Source organism: Podarcis cretensis (genome assembly GCF_951804945.1).
Source record: "Podarcis cretensis genome assembly, chromosome: 4".
NCBI classification, from domain to species: domain Eukaryota; kingdom Metazoa; phylum Chordata; class Lepidosauria; order Squamata; family Lacertidae; genus Podarcis; species Podarcis cretensis.
Window position 1 is genome coordinate 17,845,935 of NC_137173.1, and position 25,190 is coordinate 17,871,124.

General features: G+C 43.1%; 1 protein-coding gene across 1 annotated transcript in view; it reads right to left on the minus strand.

The window, feature by feature from the left end:
- Positions 1–25,190, minus strand: part of SESN3 (sestrin 3) — a 61,111-nt gene that overhangs the window by 14,992 nt on the left and 20,929 nt on the right. The window contains exons 2-4 of the mRNA XM_079973892.1: positions 4,011–4,076; positions 2,718–2,915; positions 1,299–1,481 (exon numbers count right to left, since the gene is read on the minus strand). Of these exons, the coding sequence (XP_079830018.1) occupies positions 1,299–1,481; positions 2,718–2,915; positions 4,011–4,076 (447 nt within the window). The remainder of the gene's footprint in view (positions 1–1,298; positions 1,482–2,717; positions 2,916–4,010; positions 4,077–25,190) is intronic.

Below are 25,190 nucleotides of genomic sequence, written 5' to 3' on the forward strand. Positions count from 1 at the left end.
CACCACTGTAAGTGTTGGAAATGTAGAGAGAAAGAAGGTTATTTTTATCGTATGTGGTGGTCTTGTAGGAAGGTTAAGGTTTACTGGGAAATGTTATACAATGAAATGAAAAGGATGTCAAAAATAACATTTGTAAAAAAAAACCCCAGAAGCCTTTCTCTTGGAAATTATAGGGACAGAACTACCTAAATTGTATAGAAATTTATTCATGTATGCGACTACAGTAGTAATGTTACTTGCCCCAAAATGGAAAGAAGAAGAAGAAGTCCCAGAGAAAGAAGAATGGATACAAAAACTTATGGAATACCCAGAAATGGCAAAACTTACCAGAAGAGTAAGAAATCAAGATAACAAACTTTTTATAAAAGAATGGAAATGGCTTATTGAATATTTACATATGGATTGTAAACAAATAGAAACACTGGCAGGATTATTGTAATAACCTGCAGCGACATAAGGGTATATATATAAAGAAGATAAATAAATGAGCATGTTAAGTTAATTTGGATATGCAGAAGATATTAAAAATAAATTTAAGGAACCACAGAAAGAGGGGGAAAGAAGCCAAGTTTTAAAATGTCAACATGATTGTTAAATTAGTGAAATGTATATATCTGAAAAGTATAAATAAAATACATTTTTAAAAAAGTCACAAGTAAGCACTATTTAGGCACTACCAGCCTTTCCCAACCCTTGCCTTTTTCTGGGCAACAGATGGGAAGGGCCATAGCTCAGTGACAGAACATCTGCTTTGTATACACATTATCGCAAGGTCAATCTGTACCAAATCCATGTAGGATTGGGAATGTCCCCTGCCTGACACTTTGCAGAGCCACTGCCAGCCAGTGTAGACATTACTGAGCTAGATATACCAAGGTGGACCACTGGCCTAAGGCACTTTCCTATGCTCCTCTGGGCTCTTGTGCCTTTAACCAGGATTATAAGTGGCCATTTCTGTATCCTGGATGCTCTTTTTTAAAAATCACTGACTTCTCTCTCTCCCCCTGTTATTGCTTGAGCAAAAACTACTTAGCCATTACACCACTCTTCTGAAAAAAGCTTAAATAGGATCCCTAGGCAGGCCCACTGCAGAAGAAAGTCCCTACAAAGAAATCGGCTCCAAGAAACTCAAACAAACAAACCCAAGCCAAGTTCACCAGGTTAAAAAAGAAGACGTTCGAATGAGATTCCCTCCTTCCCAGATCTTATTCCTTTTAAAAAACAACAACGCACACATAGACACTGTAATAATTTACACATATGCAAATACTGGAGCGTTTCTCATTTGTAGTAAATACCTGAATGTGCTCTTTTGAAACTAGCCAGGGTCGATGTGCAAGAAGCTTATTGATTTCATTCAGGTTTTTCAGTCTTTGTGGAACGTATTCCAAGCCATTCAGCCATTCTGGGATCCCTCCAGTCTTCAGGAACTCATCCACATGCATGTTTATAAGGTAGGAACACTGATGCCTGGCAGCAGCCTGGAGTCGGAAACAAAGATGAAAGTGAGCTGATTGAAACCTGCCTACTCTCCTTGAGGAAAGGAGGAGAGCGCAGGCACAAGAGAGAAAAATGCATTGTCATAAACACATGTGCAAGAAATTCCAGTTCGTTTTCTCTGACAGAAAGGCAGATGATAGAGCAAGAAACCTGTTTTGAAAAGCATGATTTTTAAAATCAAGCAAACGATAAATGTGCATACTGAACGTCTGCAAGTATGCCCTAGCAGAGGAGCCAGGACACTCCCAGCCAAATCCCTAGTTCAAATCTTGCCGTGAATTCAAAACATGGCCTTGGGAAAGCCACCAGCTTTCAGCCTCAGTCCTCCCATCTGCACGATGGGGATAAGAATATTGATTCATTTTACAGGACTTCATAGATTTGTTGTTGACAAGACTAATATATGTGAAACACTTTGAACATTTAACGCTAAGTAATATATTTTGACTACTTGCAGGATTTGGCTATTTAAGGACTATGCGTTGCATTTTATTTATTTTAAATGGAAATTTAAAGAGAAGCAGGTGGTGTGTGGTGGCTCAACTGCTGGGCCTGGACTGGAGAAGTTTAAGTTCAGATCCTTACTGAGCCATGACATATTCCAGCCAGGCAAGAACACAAAGACACCTGGTGTGGAAAGTAAGGCCAATGAGGGGAGCGCTCTGAGGAGAGGTCAAACAGCCAGACAGAGAGGCCTGGGGGACCACATTTTGCCTTGGGCCTGAGGTTCCAAGGGAAGCAGATCACTGCTGAGAATTTATAAATTTATTCTGTAAATAAATAAATTTTATTTACTGAACAACCTAATCCATAAAACTTATTCAGAGTGCAGCGCTGAGTGTTCCTTTGTGTGAAATATGTATTTTATAATAGTATCCGGCACATGGTCCATGTAATTGATCGCAGGGAAGCAAATTCATATGTGGCTGCATGTCAATCACCTTGGGATGCAAGCTGTGGTATAAATCCCTTAATACTCTGGGATTGGTGCCTTTCTTCTGAAGCCAGGCTCGATCCTGCCTCAAGTCCAGCAGCTGGAATTTAAAGCTCTTAAAAATGCCAGACTTGTGAGATCTCACCCTTTTTCTTTTCTTTTTAAACCCTCACAAAGTGAAACAAATAAATGTTGGTTTGATTTACAGAAGTGCTGGAAAGGATACAAATGTCAACTACAACCGGGAAGGAAACGATAAGAGGTAGAGTTTCTGAGCACATACCATGATTGCAATGTAGTGCCGGTAGGGCAAAGGAAGAGGCCCGTCCATACGCAACATATAGAACTGGCTGCGAAGGAAAGACTCCAGGTATTGAGTGTGTAAACTCATGACCTGGGTGATGTTGTCTAGGCGGCCCGAAGTAGAATATTCTTCCACAAGCAGGTGCATGCGTTCATTCAGACTGTTGGCTTGGATAACCTACAGGGAACATAAGCAAAACAAGCTAGCTAGGGAGGATACTTATATTTACCTCTATACTGTACTATAATCAGTTGTACCAACAGGCTAAAAAACAGTTTCTATCCGTGGGCTGTTAAGCTGCTGAATGGAAAATAATATAGTGCAACTGACTTTTGGGGTTGGTGTGTTGTGTGACAAGCACACAGACTGTACACAGACTGTACATTGACAATAAAGGTGGTATTATTATTATTATTATTATTATTATTATTATTATTATTATTATTATTATTATTTTCATCACCTTTTTTATGAGACCCTCAAGGAGCTGACCATTTCAAAAACAAACAACTACAACAAACATAACAACCACAAACTAAGTTCAAATGGTGGTTTACTCCATCTTTGTAGAACTCATTGGTGAGATGGCCTCTACAGAATATCTACTGTTGCACAAACTTCTATAATCACAGCCTACTTTATTAAAGGGTTTTTAACAATTCCGTGCATCCAGAAATCTTTTTAGCAAATAAACATTCAGTAGAAAAAAAAAGCCTGCAGAAACATACAACGGAATGCATGCTTGCATGCCCAAGAAGCTGGCATAAAGCAGTGTTTCCCAACCTTGGGCCTCCAGCTGTTTTTGGACTACAACTCCCATCATCCCTAGCTAGCAAGACCAGTGGTCAGGGATGATGGGAATTGTAGTTCAAAAACAGCTGGAGGCCCAAGGTTGGGAAAACACTGGCATAAAGAACGTAGGTGTAAGCGTATTTTTACACCAGATCCCAAGCCTCGTTCAGTGGCAGGGGTAGTGCCTACTGCTCTGCCTAAGCCTGGCAGACGGAAAACAAGCCTTTAAATCAGCGTTCTATGCCAGGTTGCCAGGTCATGTGACTGAGCTGAACAGGTGAGTTTCCCAGGTGAGTTTCCCTTCTGGAATTCTCATCCAAGAAATTTAAGCCAAGCAGTCACCTGCCTGATATAAACCTGGGGTCAAAGCAGTTTAGACACTCAGGAAGAAACATAGGGTGCAAGGGGGGGGGACATCATTCAACAGGAATCTGTCCCATCATCAATATTGCACATTTAAGGTGGGGGAAATAAACTTACTTCCTTTTCTGGTATAAAGGCACTTGGTCCTCTTGTCAAAGGCAGAGACACTCTGATTTTCTTTTCCTGCAGAAGAAATAGCAGATGCAAGAATTACCATGCTTTCAAAATATTATGCCTAGAAAGCCCGCCCTATATTGAGTCAGAACCATTGGTCCATCTGGCTCAGTACTGACTCCACTGACTTGCTGCAGCTCTCTCCAGGGTTTCAGGCAGGGAACATTTCCTGCCCTATTTGGAGGCGCCAGAGATCAAACCTGGGACCCTATGCATGCAAAGCAAATGCTACAGCCCTTCCCAGGCAAAAGGGGCAAGGTTGTGTCTTCACTGAATTCTGTATGAAGAGATGGAACACTTCTAGAAGCCAAGTCTTATGAGGAATGATTGAAGGAGCTGGGTACGTTTAGCCTGGAAAAGAGGAGACTGAGAGAAGGTATGATAAAGGTAAAGGGACCCCCGACCATTAGGTCCAGTCGTGACAGACTCTGGGGTTGCGGTGCTCATCTCGCTTTATTGGCCGAGGGAGCCAGCGTACAGCTTCCAGGTCAAGTGGCCAGCATGACTAAGCCGCTTCTGGCAAACCAGAGCAGTGCACGGAAACGCCGTTTACCTTCCCGCCGGAGCAGTACCTATTTATCTACTTGCACTTTGACGTGCTTTCGAATTGCTAGGTTGGCAGGAGCAGGGATTCGAACCGCCGACCTTCTAATCGGCAAGTCCTAGGCTCTGTGGTTTAACCCACAATGCCACCCGCAGCCGTCTTCAAATATCTCAAGGGCTGTCACATGGAAGATGGAGCAAGCTTCTTTTCTCCTCCTCTAGAAGGTAGGACTCGAACCAGGGACTTCAAGCCACAAGAAAGGAGATTCCAACTAAACTTAGGGAGAAACTTTCTGACAGTAAGAGCTTTTTACATTGGAACTGTCTCCCTTGGGAGGTTGTGGACTCTCCTTCCTTGGAGGTTTTTAAGCAGAGGTTGGATGGTCATCTGGCATGGAGATTCCCGCACTGCAGGGGGTTGGACTAGATGACCCTTGGGTCCCTTCCAAGATTCTATGATTCTGACCTATATGGCCTGGCCCTCCTCCTCTGGTGGGGCTGGGGCAAAGATTCAACTACCATGCAGTACCTCTAAGAACATCCACAGCACGTCAATTTCAAATACCACTACCTCAAATCATCAGGTATGACATACTGAATAGAATGGGTGGTGCTAGAAGAGGGCAGAGCTTGGAAAATACCCAGAGGAGGAGCAACAGCTAGACTGTGAATTCCTAGGATGTTGGAAACCAGTCCAGCTTGCCAAGCCAGCTCCCCACTATTGTAGCTCGCAGCATGGTCAAAACAATGATCCCAGCGAGAAGCCACTCACTTTTAAATATCTGTTTTTATTCGCCTTTTTTTTTCTAGAAAAATATTTACTCCAATGGAATTTGCAGAGAGAGGTGATAATCGTACACCATTAATACAAAACCAAACTGTGTAAATTAGGGAGAGGTGAATCCGTCCATTTAGCTTTACTTCAGTTTCTCATTTTTCCAAATCTTAAATCGACTTAACTGTATTTCCACATCCGCTTGTAGCTTTAAAAAAAAAAAAAGCCCCATGAAAATTCATCAACATTTTAGTGCAAATTTCCCCTAACAGTTATTTGTACGCAATTTCGCCTAACTCAGTATTTCTGCAAAACAATGTGTTTGTAAAGCGCCCCTGCCTGAAAGCAATCCTACTCGCCACAGGTGACCAAGCCATCTGCAAGCCTGCTGTAAGACTGGACAAAAGAATCATAGAATCATAGAGTTGGAAGAGACCACAAGGGCCATCGAGTCCAACCCCCAAAGGGTTTTTGTTTTCCCCCACATATGGGCAGAGAAGCACATTCTACACACATAAGCAATTTGTTTAAGGGCTCCAAAAGTCATTAACAACGCTGCAGTTCATGGAAAGTTATCAGAAAAATATATTGTAGCAAGTTCCAAAAAGAAGAGGGGAGGGCAGAGAAGGAAGTGAAACCCTGCCAAGTTAACACACACACGTACGTTATGTCAAGCTTCTTGGACAGAAAAGGCAGAAACGCATGAAGAACTAATGCAAATTGTTTCCCAAGTGGTGAAGATTTTGGACGAGGAAACATACAGAAAAGCACAACCAAATGCTTGCTGCCTGGGAAAACAGCAAGTTGTAGGATGGCCACCCATTTATATAGCTTCTTTTTGCAACAACTGAGCCAGGAATGGCTCAAGTTCTCTTCGCCTGATACTTTCCCACTCAATTCAAAACAAGTTCTGATTTAATTTAATTAACATGTTGAGTAATATGCTGCCCTGGCTGTGCAAGTAGAAGTCTCCTCATCTCACCGCGCAGGGAACCAACTCTGTCGTTCTTCTTAACCCTTCACGGGTTGCCAAGAGCTGGGGACCTCACGTTGTGTTCTGCTGCCTGCTCATGATCCTGGCATCAACCTCAGACTGCCAGTATTTTGTGGGAGGGATTCAAGTGCATACAAGAAACTTAGATTTGGGCAATTAAAGTGAATTAGTTGTACCTGAGATGAGCAGATAATAACCTCCGATGTTATTAGGCTCTTGTGTTTGTAGGGGGGAAGAGTTCTAGGGTTTGCTGCTGGGCAGACTTATTTATTAAACACCACCAATCCCCCCCCCCAAGAAAGTTGACAGGGTGAAAAAATTGACCCTGATGCTTATTATGTACTATTAAGTATTCTTTCAGCATTATGCATTATTATACATTGCTAATTATTATGAACCGCGTTTATATAATTATATTCTGCTTTTTGTTAGCTATGTATTTGCATTAGGTGGTTTATGTTGCTATGCTGTAAAAAAAAAGAGGTGGCCTTTTGAAGAAGGGTGGTATATAATTTCTTAATGGTTATTATTATTATTATTATTATTATTATTATTATTATTATTATTATAATGCTCTGCTGCTGTAGCACAGCAAATGTACTTTTAAAACAAAACAAAAACACCTCTCCCTTGAGAGGTTGTGGACGCTCCTTCCTTGGAGGTTTTTAAGCAGAGGCTGGATGGCCCATCTGCCATGGATGCTTTAGTTGACATTCTTGCATTGTAAGGGGGCTGGATTAGATGACCCTCGGGTCCCTTCCAACTCTTAAGATTCTATGATTCTGTGTCTATGACATATTCTGCTCTCTCTCAGTTCCACTTCTCCACTGAAAATCTCCCCCTCGCAGCCTCCACTCTGTAAATGAGAAGAGGAGCCAGTGGTCAGAAACTGAAGACATGTGGTTGGAGGTGGGGATTTCTGTTGAGCTCCAAGATACTCTCTGGAACAAGATTTCAAGCCTGGGTCAAAACAATAAGGGCTTTTTCTTTTCTTTTTTTGTGACTTGTCAGATTTTGAAAAAGAAGGCGTGCCATGCAATAATATTGTATATCTGAGGCTTGGTTTAATTGAAACATTGCCTATGTGCCCTCGAGAAGGGACTGGAACATAACACATGTAAAAATAAAATTTCAACCTCAGGCGGAAGTTTACTTACGGAGGTGCAACTTTCATCCATGTTTGGGGTTAGCGGCAACTGGCAACCTATGTGCAAAATTTAGCCTCTAAATGAGTGCCACCTTATCTCCTCCATCCTCCTGTTCCTAACTTTGCTTTGATAAGGGTCAATTTAGAGACAGGACAGCAGTCCCTCAAAGCCCTACTTCTTAGAAGCGACCTTCCTGAAAAACTATTGACTTGATCAAAAAATAGGTGCTTGGCTACTAAGTGCTGTGTGTGTTTAAAGTATTTCCTTTTAAATCCCACCTTTCCTCCAGACAGTCTCCTGCTCAGGTACTAGCCAGGCTCAGACCTGCATATCTTCAGAGATGGAACTACATCAGACAACTCCAGATACATTCTCTGGGCTTGAGCCATTCTCTGATTGCTATTGTTCCAGGAAAATATGAATTGGTGCAGTTCCTATGAATTAGGTACATTTACGAGTCGTGGTTGGGGAAAAGAGGTAGGAATAGTCCCGTCCCCCCACCCCCCGCTAATGAAATGCAGCCTTTTGAGAGTGTCTATTATTTAGAGAGCTGAATGAAATAGTGGAAAAACATCACAGAGCTGTAGGAACTGCGGCTTTCTGCTCATGAAATGCCAACACTTATTCAGCTAATGGTCTAAGTAAGCTAATGGACAAGAAGTACAGTGGTACCTCGTTTTGAGTCCACCTCGTCGAGCATCCATTTCGGCAAACGTTCACGGCAAACCCGGAAGTACCGGAACTGGTTACTTCCTGGTTTGCCGCTCTCACAGAAGCGCAAACCGCTCCATGTGCATGTGCAGAGTGGCGTTTTGTCGTGCATCCTTTTCGTCTAGCATCTGGGGCTCCGGAACGGATCCCGGTTGCAAAACAAGGTACAACTGTATCTGGAGGGGGGGGGGCTGAGAAACCAGATGATTAACCTGGTGCCTTACTAGTCTGGAAAGGACTTAGAACTAGTTTTATGGGAGGCGGAGGACCACATGCACATGAGGAGCGCATGGAAGATGGTAGTCCAGTCCCACCCATTGGGCTAGTAGGACATCCCATTTGCCACAGCCATTAGTCCCTCCCCACTATTGGGCTGGCACCAAGGGATTGTGATAGTGACCAGTACTCTGTCAATCTGTCCTGGATGCTTTCCAAATCTACAATTCTATATTTCTTAAGGGGCATATTCGGCAAACCCTGCCTTATGCAGACTTCTTCCCTGAGGAACACTGTGCTGTGCACAATATATATTTTTTTATATAAAATATTTATTAAAGTTTCCAAAAATAATACAATGTAAAACAAAAAGAAAAAAATAACAAAAATACAAAAATAAAAACAATTAAAAACACATAAAATTTCCATTACTTATTTTCTTTTGACTTATTTTCCAGACCTCCTCATACCTCCCTTTTTTGTATTCCAATTCAGATTGTTAGTTCAGCAAATCCTCACCATTAATTTTTACTTATTTCTAAACCTTTTTTTCATATTCTCTTAAGCATTACAGCTGGAAACCACTTAATTTCTGTCCAACATCATTCTAACATTCATAAATTTTACAATATTTCTGTAAATAGTCTTTAAATTTCTTTCAGTCTTCTTCCGCCGACTCTTTTCCCTGGTCTCGGATTCTGCCAGTCATTTCTGCCAGTCCCATATAGTCCATCACCTTCATCTGCCATTCTTCCAGAGTGGGTAGATCTTGTGTCTTCCAGTATTTTGCAATAAGTATTCTTGCTGCTGTTGTGGCATACATAAAAAAAGTTCTGTCCTTCTTTGGCACCAATTGGCCGACCATGCCCAGGAGAAAGGCCTCTGGTTTCTTCATGTGCTGTGCACAATATAATATCCCAAGACATTTTATGAAAGGGAGTGGGCAAGCCAAGGTATGATCTCTCAGAGTCCTTGTGCCGTCCTGTTTTTAAATAAATAATCTATAAGACACCATCTGCAGACTCTAGGTCTCCCTGCCTTTATGCAAGCCGAAGGCAAATGGCACCTTGGCAGAAACAGAACCACAAACTTGGTTGGGATGCTTTTCTACAAGGCACGTGGCATTTCAGAGCCTTAGAACAACACTGCCTTCAGGCAGGTTTAGGCAAGAAACAGAGGACTGTCGGGCAGGCAGCACAGAAGAGAATCAGCCATTCCGCAGGCAAGTCGGGTGAAGGGAGCTCATTAGATGGCAGCACTAAACAAGCTATTGCTGGAGAAAGCTATTTCAGATACGTGCAAATGTATCTGCGCAAATGCTCCAGAGATCATCATAAACATCCACATTTAACCTAGAAGAAAATGGGCCCTTCGTGTCCCATTCACATCATTATTATTTTAACCACAGGGATCTGGCATTCCAGTCTGGGTAAGGGTCATCCGCACAGCAGTGCAGGAGGAAGATGGATTGGTGCCCCAGGCCACCCCCAACCCCTTTAGCATGAACAAAGCTGCAACTCCCGCCCTGCCCGCCCTTGCCAATCTGTTCCATAGACCACAATTGCAAGGCCAAAGTAATATCCATATTTTTTAATTTTTTTTTGCTTTTCCATGTTGTTGAAATAAAAGCACAGGAAGCTGCCCATCTTGAAACACCCTTCAAGGGCAGAGAGACAGCCTATGGGCCAAATGAGATGATGCATAAAACGTGCAAATAATAATCATTAATGAGAATGATGAGAAGTTCAGGGTAATTTTTAAAACATTTTGACAGAAACAAGTTGTTATTATTATTAATTACATTTTTACACTGCCTTTTCAGTGGCACCTTGGTTTACAAACTTAATCCGTTCCGGAAGTCCGTTCTTAAGCCAAAGCGTTCTTAAACCAAGGCGTGCTTTCCCATAGCAGCGGGGGACTCAATTTACAAATGGAACACACTCAACTCAACAGGAAGTGAAACATCTTCTTATTCCAAGGCAAAGTTCACAAACCAAAACACCTACTTCCAGGTTTGCAGCGTTCTTAATCCAAGTTGTTCATAATCTAAGCTGTTCTTAAACTACCCAAGCTTATGCCCTGGGGATCTTATGCCCTGGGGAGGTCACTTCAGTGCTGCCAACACAGTGGTTTTACTTCACCCCCAGAGACGCACTCCATTGTCTCTCGAGATAGACACATGCCAACTATATCTTCCAGGCAGCTCAAGCTGGCATTCATAGTTCCCCCCGTCCCCACTATCCCCAGTGAGGTAGGTTAGGCTGAAAGAGAGTGAATGACGGAAAATTGCCCCATGAACTTCATGACCAAGCAGAGATTTAAACCCAATCAGTTGATGCTTTGCTATTTAGGAATACTACTACTCCCAGTTCTGTGTCAACCACACCCTCACAGCAGTCATTTTGTGTCAAGCCATGCCATCTTGTGGTAGCCATTTTGTGACTGGTGCCCACAAAATTCTTTAAAAATTTCAAATTTGCCCCCTGGCCCAAGAAGTTTCAAACCACTGTACCAAACTATGCTGGCTCTTTAGGAGACACAGACAGGCTGTCTTGCTCAAAAGAACTGCACTGGAAACATATAAGCTGAAGTTAATTTGAAAGTTATAATGTGCATAATTAAGAACAATTCTTCCAACGTTTGCGTGTATATGGTGGATTAGAGCCATCTGCCTTTTGGCTATGCTTTCTGCAGCACATTCATCCACTTTCAAAATGTAATTCCTGGCATTGATGAGTCTTCTCCTGGCCAGCTGAATCCATGTGTCAACCAAAGTTATAAGAAGGCCTGATACTGCCAGACTCAAGTCCAGAAATCATTTTTACCTTCCCACCCACCAGCCCGACATGGAGTACTGAGTAAATTAACTCGTTGTGTTTTTGTCTTTACTGTTGCCTTTCTTTCTTTAAAAACTGAGGAGAAACTGATATTGGGTACTTACCACAAACTCCCTCCCCTACAAAAAACACCCTCCTTTACATATATTTTTTTCCAGGACACTACAACACACATGGGCAAAGGCAGCCACCCATTCAGAGGGACTTCAGGAAACACGGCCTTCAACTTTGAATTGATTTCATGGCATCACTACATAACCAAAGCAGACGGGCTACGATGGCGCCACCACTCTGGCCATGTGACTCCAGGCTGCGGGATCACTATTCCCAACATGGTTTCATAAACAAAAAAACAAAGAGGCAGAAAAGATGTCAAAGCAGCAAAAAACATAGGGACAACCAAGAGGTGCAATAAAAGAGGAGCATTTGGGAGGAATATTCTGAAGAACCGATGGTTTCAAGCAAGGTAATCATAGATATGGCATAGCAAGCTCTGAGCACGGGTCTTTGTGTAGTCCAAATGGCATCATTCACACACAAAGGAGATTTCAGCAGGCGTGGAGGAACTCTAAGCTTGCAGAAGTACCAAAAATTACAGTGGTACCTCAGGTTAAGTACTTAATTTGTTCCGGAGGTTGTACTTAACCTGAAACTGTTCTTAACCTGAAGCACCACTTTAGCTAATGGGGCCTCCTGCTGCCGCCACGCCGCCGGAGTACGATTTCTGTTCTCATCCTGAAGCAAAGTTCTTAACCTGAAGCACTATTTCTGGGTTAGCGGAGTCTTTAACCTGAAGCGTATGTAACCTGAGGTACCACTGTATAACAGAAAAGTGGGGGAAGAGTCCGAAACAGATGAATGAAGTCTGAGCACATTAAATGGTGTGTTTTTTTTTGGGGGGGGGAGGAAAGGAGAGGAAAATCAGGGGGTGGAAGAATGGAATGAAATACCCTGAAAGAAGACATAGCTGGATGGCACCCTAAGCAGGAGCATTCCACACTCCAGCAATCTGCTTCTGGTCCCACTTGAATCTAAAAGCCAGTTTGCAACTCTCTACCATGCTGTAGGGTGGCCAATGAAAACCACTGATAAAGCTTTTGGGAGGGGGAGAAAGTGCTTGACTCTCATTGGCTGGGGTTTACTTGGGCCAGAAAACAGGTTTGGTCCTCATTCCAAGTGTCCTAAATGCATCCCTTTCCTTCCTGCCCCATAAATGAAGGATTGCCATTTGCTCACATGGGGAAAAGTCAACTGCTGCCCTTTGGGATAGTGCTGCAGTACGGACAAGAGACAGAACCCCAAAACCCTATAGAACCTTACTATCCAATCCTGACACAAGCGCCCCAGCCCTCACAGACTAGGATCCAGCAGAGCAATGCCAACTTGGGGCAGAGCTGGAAATAAACTGCACCCGCCTCTAAGAGTCCTTGCAGTAATCAGGACTTTTTTCCATGCACAAACCACCTTGGCACAATAGAGGGATTTGCAAGTCAGCCTATACAGTAATACACAGCTCAGGAGCAATAGCAAAGAATACTTTCAAATTTATTTTGTTGACTTCTGCTGTTTTATTGCCTCTGTTCAGCAGCTTGAAACGGGGAGATAATCTGGTTGCAACAGAAAAAGAAATCTTTTCTTGCTATGGAAACTTCCACAATCTCAGTGAGACAATTCAGCATTAAAATTTCATACCGCACCACTCAAGAGAAGAAACTCTGAAACGTGACTGTACTGTTTGCCAAAAGGACTGTGTGTCATCCAAGCTATGCATAAGTTCAGACGGAGGACTTTGTCCCAAGAATCTTCAGTTCCATAAACTTAAAAAACCTAGTCAATCCCTTCAGACTGATTATTACAGTCAACAAATCCAAGCATGTTTGCAAATTATTCCCAGTTTAGCTCCCATAACACCCAACTTCTTTTTGCTTTATCTGTTTTTCCCCCAAATGAAGCTCTCCTGCAATTATTTTACTTCAATAATCACCATCTGCTTTGATGGCCTTTGCTTGAGCATGCTTTAAAAGGAACCTGCTCCAGCCATGATGTGCCAGGTTTCTTTGGAGTAAAGATCAATCTGAACTGCTGATTCATTTAACATCCATCCGCCCAGATGCTTTTTCATGCTTTTAAAGACAATAAGGGAAGTGATGTACCTGTGGCTCCTAGCAGTTTATTTAAATACAGTTAGTCCGCAACTTATGCATGGGTTACATTTGGGGGGTCGCATCTGAAGCCAAAATAGTCAAAACACATTGGCAAGTGGGAATGCAAATGTCTTTTTCCCCCCTGAATGCCCACCCCCTTTCAGCCCCCTTTCAATTTTAAACATTTTTTTGCCAACACGTAAAGCTGAATGCATGCAAGCTGATGTGCACAAGTTAAATCTGCATAAATTGTGGGATTACTGTACATACACATCTCACCTTTCCTCAGAGTTCAAGGCAGTGCACATGGCTCTTTCCCACCCCATTTTATCTACAATACCACACCTGTGACGTGAGGTTAGACCAGGGTTTCCCAAACTTGGGTCTCCAGCTGTTTGTGGACTACAGTTCCCACCATCCCTAGCTTAGCAGGACCAGTGTGGTAAGGGATGATGGGAATTTGTCGTCCAACAACAGATGGAGACCGCTGTTTGGGAAACCCAGTGTTAGACCAAGAGATAGGCCCAGGGCTACCCGGTGAGCTTGGTGGCTGATGTTTCACTGGTTCGGGTCCAATACTTTCACTACTAGCACCACACTGGCAGATGTGGTGCTCTGATGGTGTTTCCTGCTTGGCAGGGGGTTGGACTCGATGGCCCTTGTGGTCTCTTCCAACTCTATGATTCTATGATTCTATGAGATGGATCTCCTCCCTGCCATGCTCAAATACCTTAAGGAGCAACAGAAGGCTACTTCAACTCCCACACTAGGGTTGCCCAAGCTTCCAGGAATGAAACCATCATGAGGAGGAGCTGTAAGTTAGTCTCCTCCTGTATGCCCAGTCTCTCATTACCTTTGGGGTATTGCAGTGCACCCACTTACTGGCATCACTCTGCTAAAGTAAGAAGGGAGAGACTGAGAACATTGTATGGACTAAACCAAGGGTCAGCAAACTTTTTCAGCAGGGGGCTGGTCTACTGTCCCTCAGGTCTTGTGAGGGGCCAGACTACTTTTTTTTGGGGGGGGGGGGGGAATGAATGAATTCCTATGCCCCACAAATAACCCAGAGATGCATTTTAAATAAAAAGACACATTCTACTCATAAAAACATGCTGATTCCCGGACCATCCGTGGGCAGGATTTAGAATGTGATTGGGCTGGATCTGGCCTCCGGGCCTTAGTTTGCCTACCCATGGACTAAACTGACAAGATTTTGGGTTGCACCTTGTGGGATGCTTCCCTGCACCTTAGACTGCAGGGAAGCAGAGACCTACTGAACACTTTCTGTAACATAAAAGTTTGCTGCATGCACTGAACTGGCAACTCAAAGAGCAAGGAGGCTCTTTCCCTGGTGTGCTACTTTATGAGCATTCAGAAATGCAACCCTCATGTCCATCTCTAATCTGAAGTGGCACAGCCCAGAATTCTGTCCCCCTCAGTCTATATAACGCGCAGGAAAATATCTCAGTGATTCACCCAAGGACACAAGAAGTGTCCCCAATTCTGCATTTTCCTCTGTATGTTGGGAGAATCCCTGGGTAGGTGACTCAACTTACAACAGAAGTTGCCCTTTTAAAAAAGGAAGAAGTTATTTATAGATCGGTTCTCCAGACCCAGAACTATATGGTTGTTCATTCTGGGTTAATTTAAAAGCAACACTATAAATAGGGATGGGAGTTGATGACATCCTGTGACGCAATCCTTGTCTGTTGTGCTCTAGAAATGACATTTTAGAGGCCCTCTTTCTTTGACCCCAAACTGTTTTACTGCTGCAGTTCTGTACATGCACACATTTCTAAGCATGTAAAAATATTTTATACATCAGGTTTGGGTTGGGGGGGGCCTAGAAGAGCTAAACTGCATTACATGATTGGTAAACAACCGAAGTAAAAATATTTGTGAGCCAAATCTATACTTTATCTTGCAATCCATGGGTAATTCCTATTTTTTGTTTCCTTTTTAAATTGTGAAATGTTCAGTTAGGCACCCTGAAGGCATTTGAAAAACAGCTTTTTTCAAATAATAAAAATAAATGATAGACTAGAAGGAGCATTTTTCCTTTAGCCTCTGTGAATTCAATCATGTTGGAAGGTTGTTTTGCCTGTCCAAGTTTGAATTTGGCAGAGCTTGGTGGGTGTGGGAGATGATATTCTGCACAGGGTATTAGGAGGGAGAGGGAGAGGGAGAGGGAGAGGGAGAGAGGGAGGGAGAGAGAGAGAGAGAGAGAGAGAGAGAGAGAGAGCTCAGCAGGGAGAAATCATTTAACAACTGAAACAGAAACCTGACCTGCAACTCATACCATACATTCATTGGTGAACTGTAAATTTCTATAGGAATCAGCATTTTTGATTGTGAAAGCAGTCTGTAAGGCATCCCAACTTATTCTGAGCCAAAACGGCTTCAAATGTCGTGTTTACTTGAGTCTAATGTGCCATCGAATCTAACATGCACCTCAATTTTCAGAACCTTGAAACCAAAAAAAGTATTTGCTGCTGAATGTAAATGTGCCATCATAGAATCATAGAATCATAGAGTTGGAAGAGACCCAAGGGCCATCGAGTCCAACCCCCTGCCAAGCAGGAAACACCATCAGAGCACTCCTGACATATGGCTGTCAAGCCTCTGCTTAAAGACCTCCAAAGAAGGAGACTCCACCACACTCCTTGGCAGCAAATTCCACTGTCGAACAGCTCTTACTGTCAGGAAGTTCTGTTCAGATCTAATGCACACCTTGATTTTCACAACATAATGTGGCCAAAAAAGGCGAGCATCAGATTTGAGTAAATACGGTATTCCTTCAATAACATGTAGGAAATTGCTAGGTTACTTCCAACTATGAAACAGTGCTTGTGCATTTAGAAAAGGAAAGCATGACATTGGTTTCTCTTAATTTCTAATCACCTTGCTCATAGCAAGACTCTTTATTAGTTGAGCTGAAAACAAAAATCTGCTTTATGTTCTTTCAGAGCCTCAAAGTTTTAAATCTAACCAGCACATCATTTCAACTATTTTCCAAGAGAGAGATTAAATAAGGTGCCAAATGCAGCAACATGGAAGTAAACACCTTAAAAAGAAGATTGCTTTGCTTCACTGCAGAATGCATAAGCAGGAGCATTTACTCAATTCTAACAACCTCCTTTGCTCTTATATAGTTTTACTAATGCTTCAAATCTAGGTCAACAAGAGCTGAGCTTGCATGTAATGCTTGATTCACAAGCATGGTTTATTTGTGGTTAAACTATGGTTAAGACACTAGGGAAGGTTAGGATGATCAAATCAAACCTTTATTTGTAAGCCATGACTTTACATGTTATGTGCAAACAAGGCCAATGTGTGAGATGAAAGGGAATCCTGCTTTTCAGGAAAGCTGCAGAACTACACTTGTGCAAGAGCCATGCATGGGTGCAGGTATCTCATTTCCTTACAGCCAAACCATGAATTGACCTCCAATCTGCACCTGTGGATAGGTGGGAAGACAGGGGGTTCTGAGTTCAAATGTGAGGTACCAAGTGTGCATTGAAACAGCACCAAATAAACGTCCTGGAGAGGTTTTATACGTATTCTGGGTCAGTTAAAAGACGATGCCCTTCAGTTCTAGAAACCACAGAAAGGGCCAGTACAGTCATACCTTGGATCTCAAACGCATTGGCTCCCAAACAAATCGGCTCCCAAACAAACAAAACGTGGAAGTGAGTGTTCCAGATTTTGAACATTCTTTTGGAAGCTGAATGTCCGACGGGGCTTCCAGTTGGCTGCTTCCTGCAGCCAATCAGAAGCCGCACTTTGGTTTTCAAACTTTTTGGAAGTCGAATAGACTTCTGCAACAGCATTTGACTTCCAAGGTATGACTGTAATCGTAAGCATTTAACATTAGCCAAGGAAGAAAAATACATCCTAGCCTCTAGGCAAGCTCCCCTTGCTGGCAACAAGTCTCTCCGACTACTAAACCACAGAATTCAAGGTAACCCATCAAAGCCATTTGCCGCCTCTTGGTTTGGCATTTCCTATGTAATAAAGCAGCTGGAAGAATAAAGCGACATGTTACCATCTTTATAGCTTTTAAATTAACTACACCAGGAAATGGGGTGGGCGTTTCTTGTGTCCTTAAGGTTCTCTACACAGAAGAGCAAGTCACTCAATAGTCAATATTTTTCTCAGTGCGAGTCCTGAGCACCACAGACTGAGATCCATGCCAAGTTGTACAAGGCTGGCTAGAGGGCAGCCAACACATGAGGATCTTAAAAAAAAAAAGTGGGTCAAAGTTCAGAATTCTTGCTTTTTATAACAGAGTACAGATTGAATGCGCATCTCGGTATTGTGCCAGATCTACTCACCCTGCAAGCTATTTTTAAGAAGGCAAGACAAACCCAACCAGCCAATCTTCCCTCTAGAATCGGAACAGTCATCAGGAACTTATTTCCAAATATATTGCGTTCTCTCCATTAGGGCTCATTCATGCAGCTCTCGCAAGGTATCCTTTAACTCACTTTCACTGTGGATTTTGTCAGCACAATCAAAAAGCAGACCTTCCAAGTGCCCCTATTTTACAGGGACATCCCTGATTTAGACAAGATATCCTGGTTTCTGATTTGATCCCAGAATGTCCTACTTTTCCTTATGCGTCCCTATTTTCATTAGAGAATTGTTGGAGGGCATGGACTTATCCACCCCCTGAGCTGTCTGAAGGCAATCCTGTATAGGAAAGGTTTTTTAAAAAATGTTTAATATTTTATTATGTTCTTATATATGTTGGAAGCTGCCCAGAGTGGCTGGGGCAACCCAGTAAGGTGTGTGGGGTATAAAATTATCATTATGGAATGGGACGTCCCTATTTTCATTGGAGAAATGTTGGAGGGTATGAAAAAGCAAAACGAAGACAAGAGTGAATAAAAGTGAGGAACGAGGTCTAGATAGGGGGCTCAACCCTTCGGCATGGCTGCAACTACAGATGCAGCAAAAGTCATGACACCATGTTAATGCTTCTCCACATTAAATAAAAAAAATCTCCTTGCAAGCAGAAAACTAGCGGAGCATGGAAGATGGGCTACAACCTCTCTTTGATGTGTCATCTTTCTATGTGCAGGGAGTTGATTTTAATGCGAGGAGAGCTTTAGAAAATCATCCCTCCCCATCAAAACCAAGTCATCAACCAGAATTCCTACATTTCTTTGGAAGAAGCTGTGAAAATGACTAAAAGAACAGTAAAAATTTGTAGTATGTCTAGGCCCTTGGGCGCAACCTACCTTCGTGATCTGGTTATTTGAAAGAAAACCCAGGACAATTCTGTCCTATTGCAGAGTTTCCAACTGGTCAGCTCAAAAGATCTGAGAAGGTGCTGGCTGCATACCCACCCAACCCAACACATTGCTCAGGATTACCAGAGCTTTATTTGTAGGCACTTCTAGCCAAAAAACAGTACAGTACAAAACTGATGCAACAGGAGCACTGCGAAGAGAAAGAGTTATGCTGTATGACAGCCACAGTCAAGCGCTTCTGGATCAACTCAGAAGACTCATTATTTTAAAGCTGTTTCAGCAACTACCAACACTGCACAGAATGCTTACGCAGCTCTCCAGGAAACAGATACAAAAAGTTTTAAGAGTGTAGACTGCTCAGTATCTTGGAAGTTGATTTTAGAGCACAGACATTTAAGTACTCTCCCAACACTCAGCCTATTTTGTCTCTGCCAGCAGAAACCTGGCTTAGTTGTCACAGGAAGGGCTGAGCTTCGCATTGCAGGTACCGGTAATTTCAGAATTCTTTTGTAATGCTTAATTTTTTTCTCTAGAGTAATGTAACGACAGAAGCAGCAGTGTGAGGCAGAAGACCAGCATGTGTATCTTTTTCCCAGGTGGCGGTGAAAAGGTGTGTGCAAAAGCAGCTTGGAGCGGGGAAATATTTATCAGAACAATGGCATAAATATTCAGCAGGACAATGGGCCAGGCTTCAACTCCAGACCATGGTCTCAGTAGCCTTGGTTTTTGTTTCAAAGTAGCCCCATCCTAAGGTTGCACCCCAAACAAGCTTACCTGGGAAAAACCTCATTGAAATTAAAGGGATTTTCAAGGAAACGTGCTTAGGATGGGGGTACAAGTTGAACATCTCTCCCCCACTTGACACAAATCACTTTGGCAGCCAAACGTTAAGACTAGGGACAGGGAACCTGAAGCCCAAAGGCCTCACTGTCTTGTCACTTAGCTCTCTCACCTCGGCCCACAGCAGCTCTGCCCTGAATCCTGCTCAGGTGTTCTTGCCTGGCTGGAATGTGTCCTTGAACTCGGATAATGACTCTTTGCTTGCCTACATGGAAGATAAAGTGTGTGCATGGGTAGAAAGTTAGTCTTTGCACAAAGGTAAACTTGCTCCATCTGCTTTTGGCTCTGGCCTCAACCCCTACCGGCACCTGGAAGGTCACCCGGGTGGGAAATGCCCTTCCCTAGATTTAAACACTCCTCATCTTTAAATATTTCAGGCGTACACCTAAAATGCACACCTAAAAATGTAAAGCGGAATTTCTACAAACATGTGTTTCTAAACTTGAGCATCCTATCAGGAAGCCCCAGTTTGCTGCTGCTCCCTGGAGGGAGAGTTTTGTTTGTTTACAGTATTACCTCCGCGAATGTCCGCCTTGTCAAGCGTCCATTCTAGCAAACGTCCGTGGCAAACCTGGAAGTACTGGAATGGGTTACTGCCAGGTTTGCCACTTGCGCATGCGCAGAAGCGCAAACTGCTCCATGCGTGGGTGCAGACACAGTGCTTTGCCCTGCGTCCTTTTTGGCTAGCAGGCGGGGCTCCAGAACGGATCCCAGTTGCAAAACAAGGTACGACTGTATGAAATTTGTGAAGTGCACACTTCCTGGGAAAACCATGTGTGAAATGGCGCTGAGAAAGCTGATCACAGCATTTGATAAACAAATCCTACAAGTCTCCTCTGAAAAAAGATCCTCTCATTGCCATTTCTTTAGTCCTATATTATAAGTCTACTTTTTCATTTCTCGGCTTTTAATCAAAAAGATACCAGAGATCCAAAATGCTGTTCGAGACAAACGGCTTCTTGTTTTCAAGCCAGTGTCAAGAGTAAGAACACATGTTACAGCCACATCTGAAGACTGCCTGCGTTTTGGATGCTGGCCAGTATTCCCCACCCCAAGGAAAACCAGTTTCCCCATAGCCACAGCTGCAGAGCCAACTTTTACGGAGCGAGGAAACGCTGTCACATTCTCTGCTGCAAACTGTCTTAACTGGCTGCTAATGAAAGGGCAAAACTATACCCATTTGCTGCTTCCTGTGTAAAGCCAATTTCTATTCTGAAACACCAGTTGGGGACACAGCATTGAAGTTACGTGGGTTAGTGAAAGCCACAAACAAACAAACAAACATATATTCATTTGGAAGGAAACAGTAATTGGGCCCTTCCTTATGTGCAAACATGCCATGTCTCATTCAAAAAGGTAGGATTCCAATGCCTCCCCTGCCTTCAATACAGGAAAGGGAGATGGAATTACGTCTCAACATTGAAAAAGCAAAGATCTAGCATATGTCATGCAAGTATGACATACACACTGAAAACGTGCATCATCATACAGGTGCACTCATCAGAGAGCCAAGATTTATTACATCTCACTGCCAGACACACACACACACACACACACACACACACACACACACAGCTGCAACCCTTGGCTTGTTGCTGTGCAATGAATGGAATAGTTCTAATTTGAAAAATGCAAAATTTGCACTTAAAATGTGTAACCCACCACGTGGATCCTTAAAGAAAACCCAACAGCAGCTAGCAACAAAAAGTCAACAAAAACAAAACAATCGCAGCAGTAAAACTCAACGGAAAAGATCATAAAGACGACATAATCCATATAATCCCCTATAAACGGCAACAGATCATTTCAGCTTTGCTACAACAGCTCTCTTTGCTTTCCGCACCTTCTGCTAAAACTGATGTCAAATCCAAAAGATAAACTAGCCAGGTATTCCACTGCAAAATACCTCAATTATATTTTCTGAACTGTAATTAAGGACCATTTCACAGCAAACACAACAGCACCTGGTTTGTCACAGAGTGTATGAAGAGCATTGTGTGGAGCGGTTGTCTCAGAAGGTAGGGCTGAGCCAAAATGGAACTTCTGTCTTCTATCAGTGGTGAAATGGTGAGAGGCATTTGGGGGTGGGTGGGGGGTTATAAATACTCAGCAGCTACATTTGAACCTCAATTACTACCATTCCTCCCTTGATGCCATCATGAAGTACCACTCATAGTTGATGATGCTCTCCCACTAGCCATCCCTTCATATTAGCAGAGAACCTAATTTGTCCCCTCAAAACGGGCTGGGGGTATGAACTGATGCTCCACCTTTGCTGAATTTATTTCTCTGTATAACAAAACATATATTCCGCTTGATTGTAGTAGTAGTAGTAGTAGTAGTAGTAGAAGAAGAAGAAGAAGAAGAAGAGTTTGGACTTGATATCCCGCCTTTCACTCCCCTTAAAGAGTCTCAAAGCGGCTAACAATCTCCTTTCCCTTCCTGCCCCACAACAAACACTCTGTGAGATGAGTGAGGCTGAGAGACTTCAGAGAAGAGTGACTAGCCCAAGGTCACCCAGCAGCTGCATGTGGAGGAGCAGGCAATCAAACCCGGTTCACCAGATTACGAGTCCACTGCTCTTAACCACTACACCACACTAGCTCTCTTTCTTTTTAGCAAAGCCTCCAAGCTTCATAGAATCATAGAGTTCAAAGGGACCCCAATGGTCATCTAGTCCAAGCCCCTGCAATGCAGGAATCTCAACTAAAGCATCCATGGCTGATGGCCATCCAACCTCTGCTTAAGAACCTCCAATTAGAGTTATCAATAGAAACAGTGAAAAACAATGAATTGAAAGCATTTTAAAAACAAATGTATTTAACAGAACATTTTTGCTGTAAAAATAGTCACATAGAGAGAATGGCAATGCTGTTCTCTTTGCATCACTGCAGTGTTTAAACTTTTCTTCCTGCTTTGCTTTAAAAAAGGGAGAGCCCCTCAAGAGTTATTATTTTGTGTGTGCTCATTTTCTTCATTTGCTATATTAACACAAGGTGTATGGACTGGTTGAGTGACTCTAGGACATGCACCTATCTTCAGCCTTACCTCGAGGGCCAAGTTCATAACATGCAATGTTTCTCTACTTGCCATTTTCAAGCATTTTAATTAAAACAGTATTAAAGAGTACGAGACAAGTCTTGAGTGCTTGCAGTGAAAATAGCTCCCTCAAGTCCACCAGTAGCAGGATCACCATCCTAATTCTTTCAAGAGTAACAAATACAGAAAAAACATGAAACTTAAGTATGAGCAAACTGAAACTCAAGAACTGTACTCTATCCCCAATAATAGGGATAAAGGGAGAAAACAGTGATGGCTTTATATGAGAGATGGGGAACTTTTTTTTTAAGCCTGAGGGCCATATTTCCTCAGAGGCAACCTTCTGGGGGCCGCACGCCAGTGGTGGATTGGGAAACAGGAAAAAGTGGGCAAAGCAATGAGTATGGCTCTTATGTTTGTACAGTAGGCTACATTCTAGGCACAAAAAAAGTCAGAGGTCTACATGCACACAAACACACAAAACCCCTCCATCTTCCATACAAGCAAGCAAGCAAGAGAAATCACCACAGTTCTAGGAAACTTTCCGGTCAGGCACAACTCCTCAAAAGGTGTGGAGCTGGGATGGTTGGGGAGATGGCCTGGAGAAGACTCCTGAGGTCCAGACAGAGTTTTGAAGAGCTGAATTTTGGGCCCCAGCCCTGAGTTTCACCACCCCTACTTTATATCAAAGCAACTATGTGCAGATCATTCTGTGGCCATTTACTCTCTTGTAAACAGTTTCTATCCCTGAATCCCACACATCTGACCACACTACCACAAGCCTCAAATCCACCTCAATACCAATAAAGTTCCTGAAGTGAATAAGGTTGGAATGAGAGGGGAAAGTGACCTACGGTGAGGGAACAGATGAGGGCCTGAACTGCGTGGCACACACAGTACATTACGGTAACTCACAACTGTAAATTGCTGAGAACAGGGAATGAGACTCGCCATCGAGCACAATCCAGTCACTTGTACTGATGGACTGTTCACCAAGAGCACATCTGCTTATTATGATTAGCCCTCACCCAGTCCATGTGAACACACCAGGATCCAATGTTGAGAAGCAGAACTTTATTTCATCAGTATACTGGCAACACCCGTGTCCAAATCTCCCAATGACCTCTCCCAGTAGTTTCATAGAAACACGGAACTTTGTGGTACTTCTCAGGATTAAGAGTCATTGTGCTGAACACCAGCACACAAGTCCCACTTTCTGGAACAGACCTATCAGACAGGAGTGTAACTGCTTTTAGACAGCGTCTCCAACCTTATCTAGGGCAGGCAACCCAGAAGGATACCACTGGCTGATGCTATTGAACAGTACTGAAAGGTCCAAGAGAACCAGCAAGGAAGCACTTTCCTGTTGCTCTCCCAGCAAAGGTCATTCACTAGGCTCACCCAAGCCATTGCTGCCCCCAAATCAGGCTGGGAGCTGCAATGAAATGGGTCTAAACAAATCTGTACCGTCCAGCAATGCCTTCAGCTGAACAGCCACAAGCTGCTGAAATGTTGTTATCACCAAAAAGCCAAGAAAGATTAACTACTGGTTTATAGCTGGCTGAATCAAGAGGTCCAGAGAAGGCCTAGCACTACTCCCTCCTTCAAGGCGGCCAGAACATCTCCCTCTCTCAGTCAAAGCCTTCTGGACCCAACTAGCAATTCTCATGTAGCTTGATTTCACCAGCCAAGATGGGCAATGGTCAAGCAGACAGGTGACAGGCTACAACTCTCCAACCACACTGCTCTTCACTTAAAAAAAAAACTCTTCAAAAATTGCATTTTCCCAAGATGGCAAAAAGCAGCTAAGAAAAATGACCCACAGGCAGTGACGTAGGTGCTTCTATCCACCCAGCGAGCATTCCTGACTGCAGCTTTCAGCTTAAGAGAAAAACATAACCAAGGCCACACTTGTGGAAGCATTCATGCAAGCAAACATCACAAGTAGCTAGGCCTAGGTTAAGGTTGCAGAATTGCACCTTCCCACCTCCCTCCTTCCTGCAGCTGGTCTTGCCTGTGGTTAAGCAGTGTCAGCAGCAATGCTAACCACACAAGGTTTGAAACCAAGTGTTTTTGAAATGGTTAGTACACTTGGCAGCATTGCCCCAAGTCTCTGTGCCCTCTTTGTGACTCCCAGAAGATGCTCCATGCCCAGGCATCCACAACTTCTAGTCAATGCCCTTTGTTGTGGTTCTTTGGTCCTGTTGGTTGGGAATGTTGGACCACCATAGAAAAAAAGAGGTTTGCCAACATGCTCAGCATAGAACAACATGTTGTTGCAGTGCTTGGGAACTGAACCCTTAATCCATAAACTACCATATACCCTAATTCAAAGAGGCAGGCTACAGAATGCAGCCAGTCTTTTTCTCTACAAGGTGCCAATTCATTCTCATTTAACACCACCTCTCTATAGGGCCCTCCTGACAACCTATTTATTGAGCGATCACCCTGATTTGCTTGCACAGAGTTTACATAGAGGTTAAACTGCTTTTAAAATTAATTTTACTGTACGTATCAGATGTATACAATATAACATAATAGTATGAGATAACAGTGGTCCTATTACAGTGGACCCCAAAATGCTTATGGTACTATAATTTCTTGAATTCTGTTGCATCAAT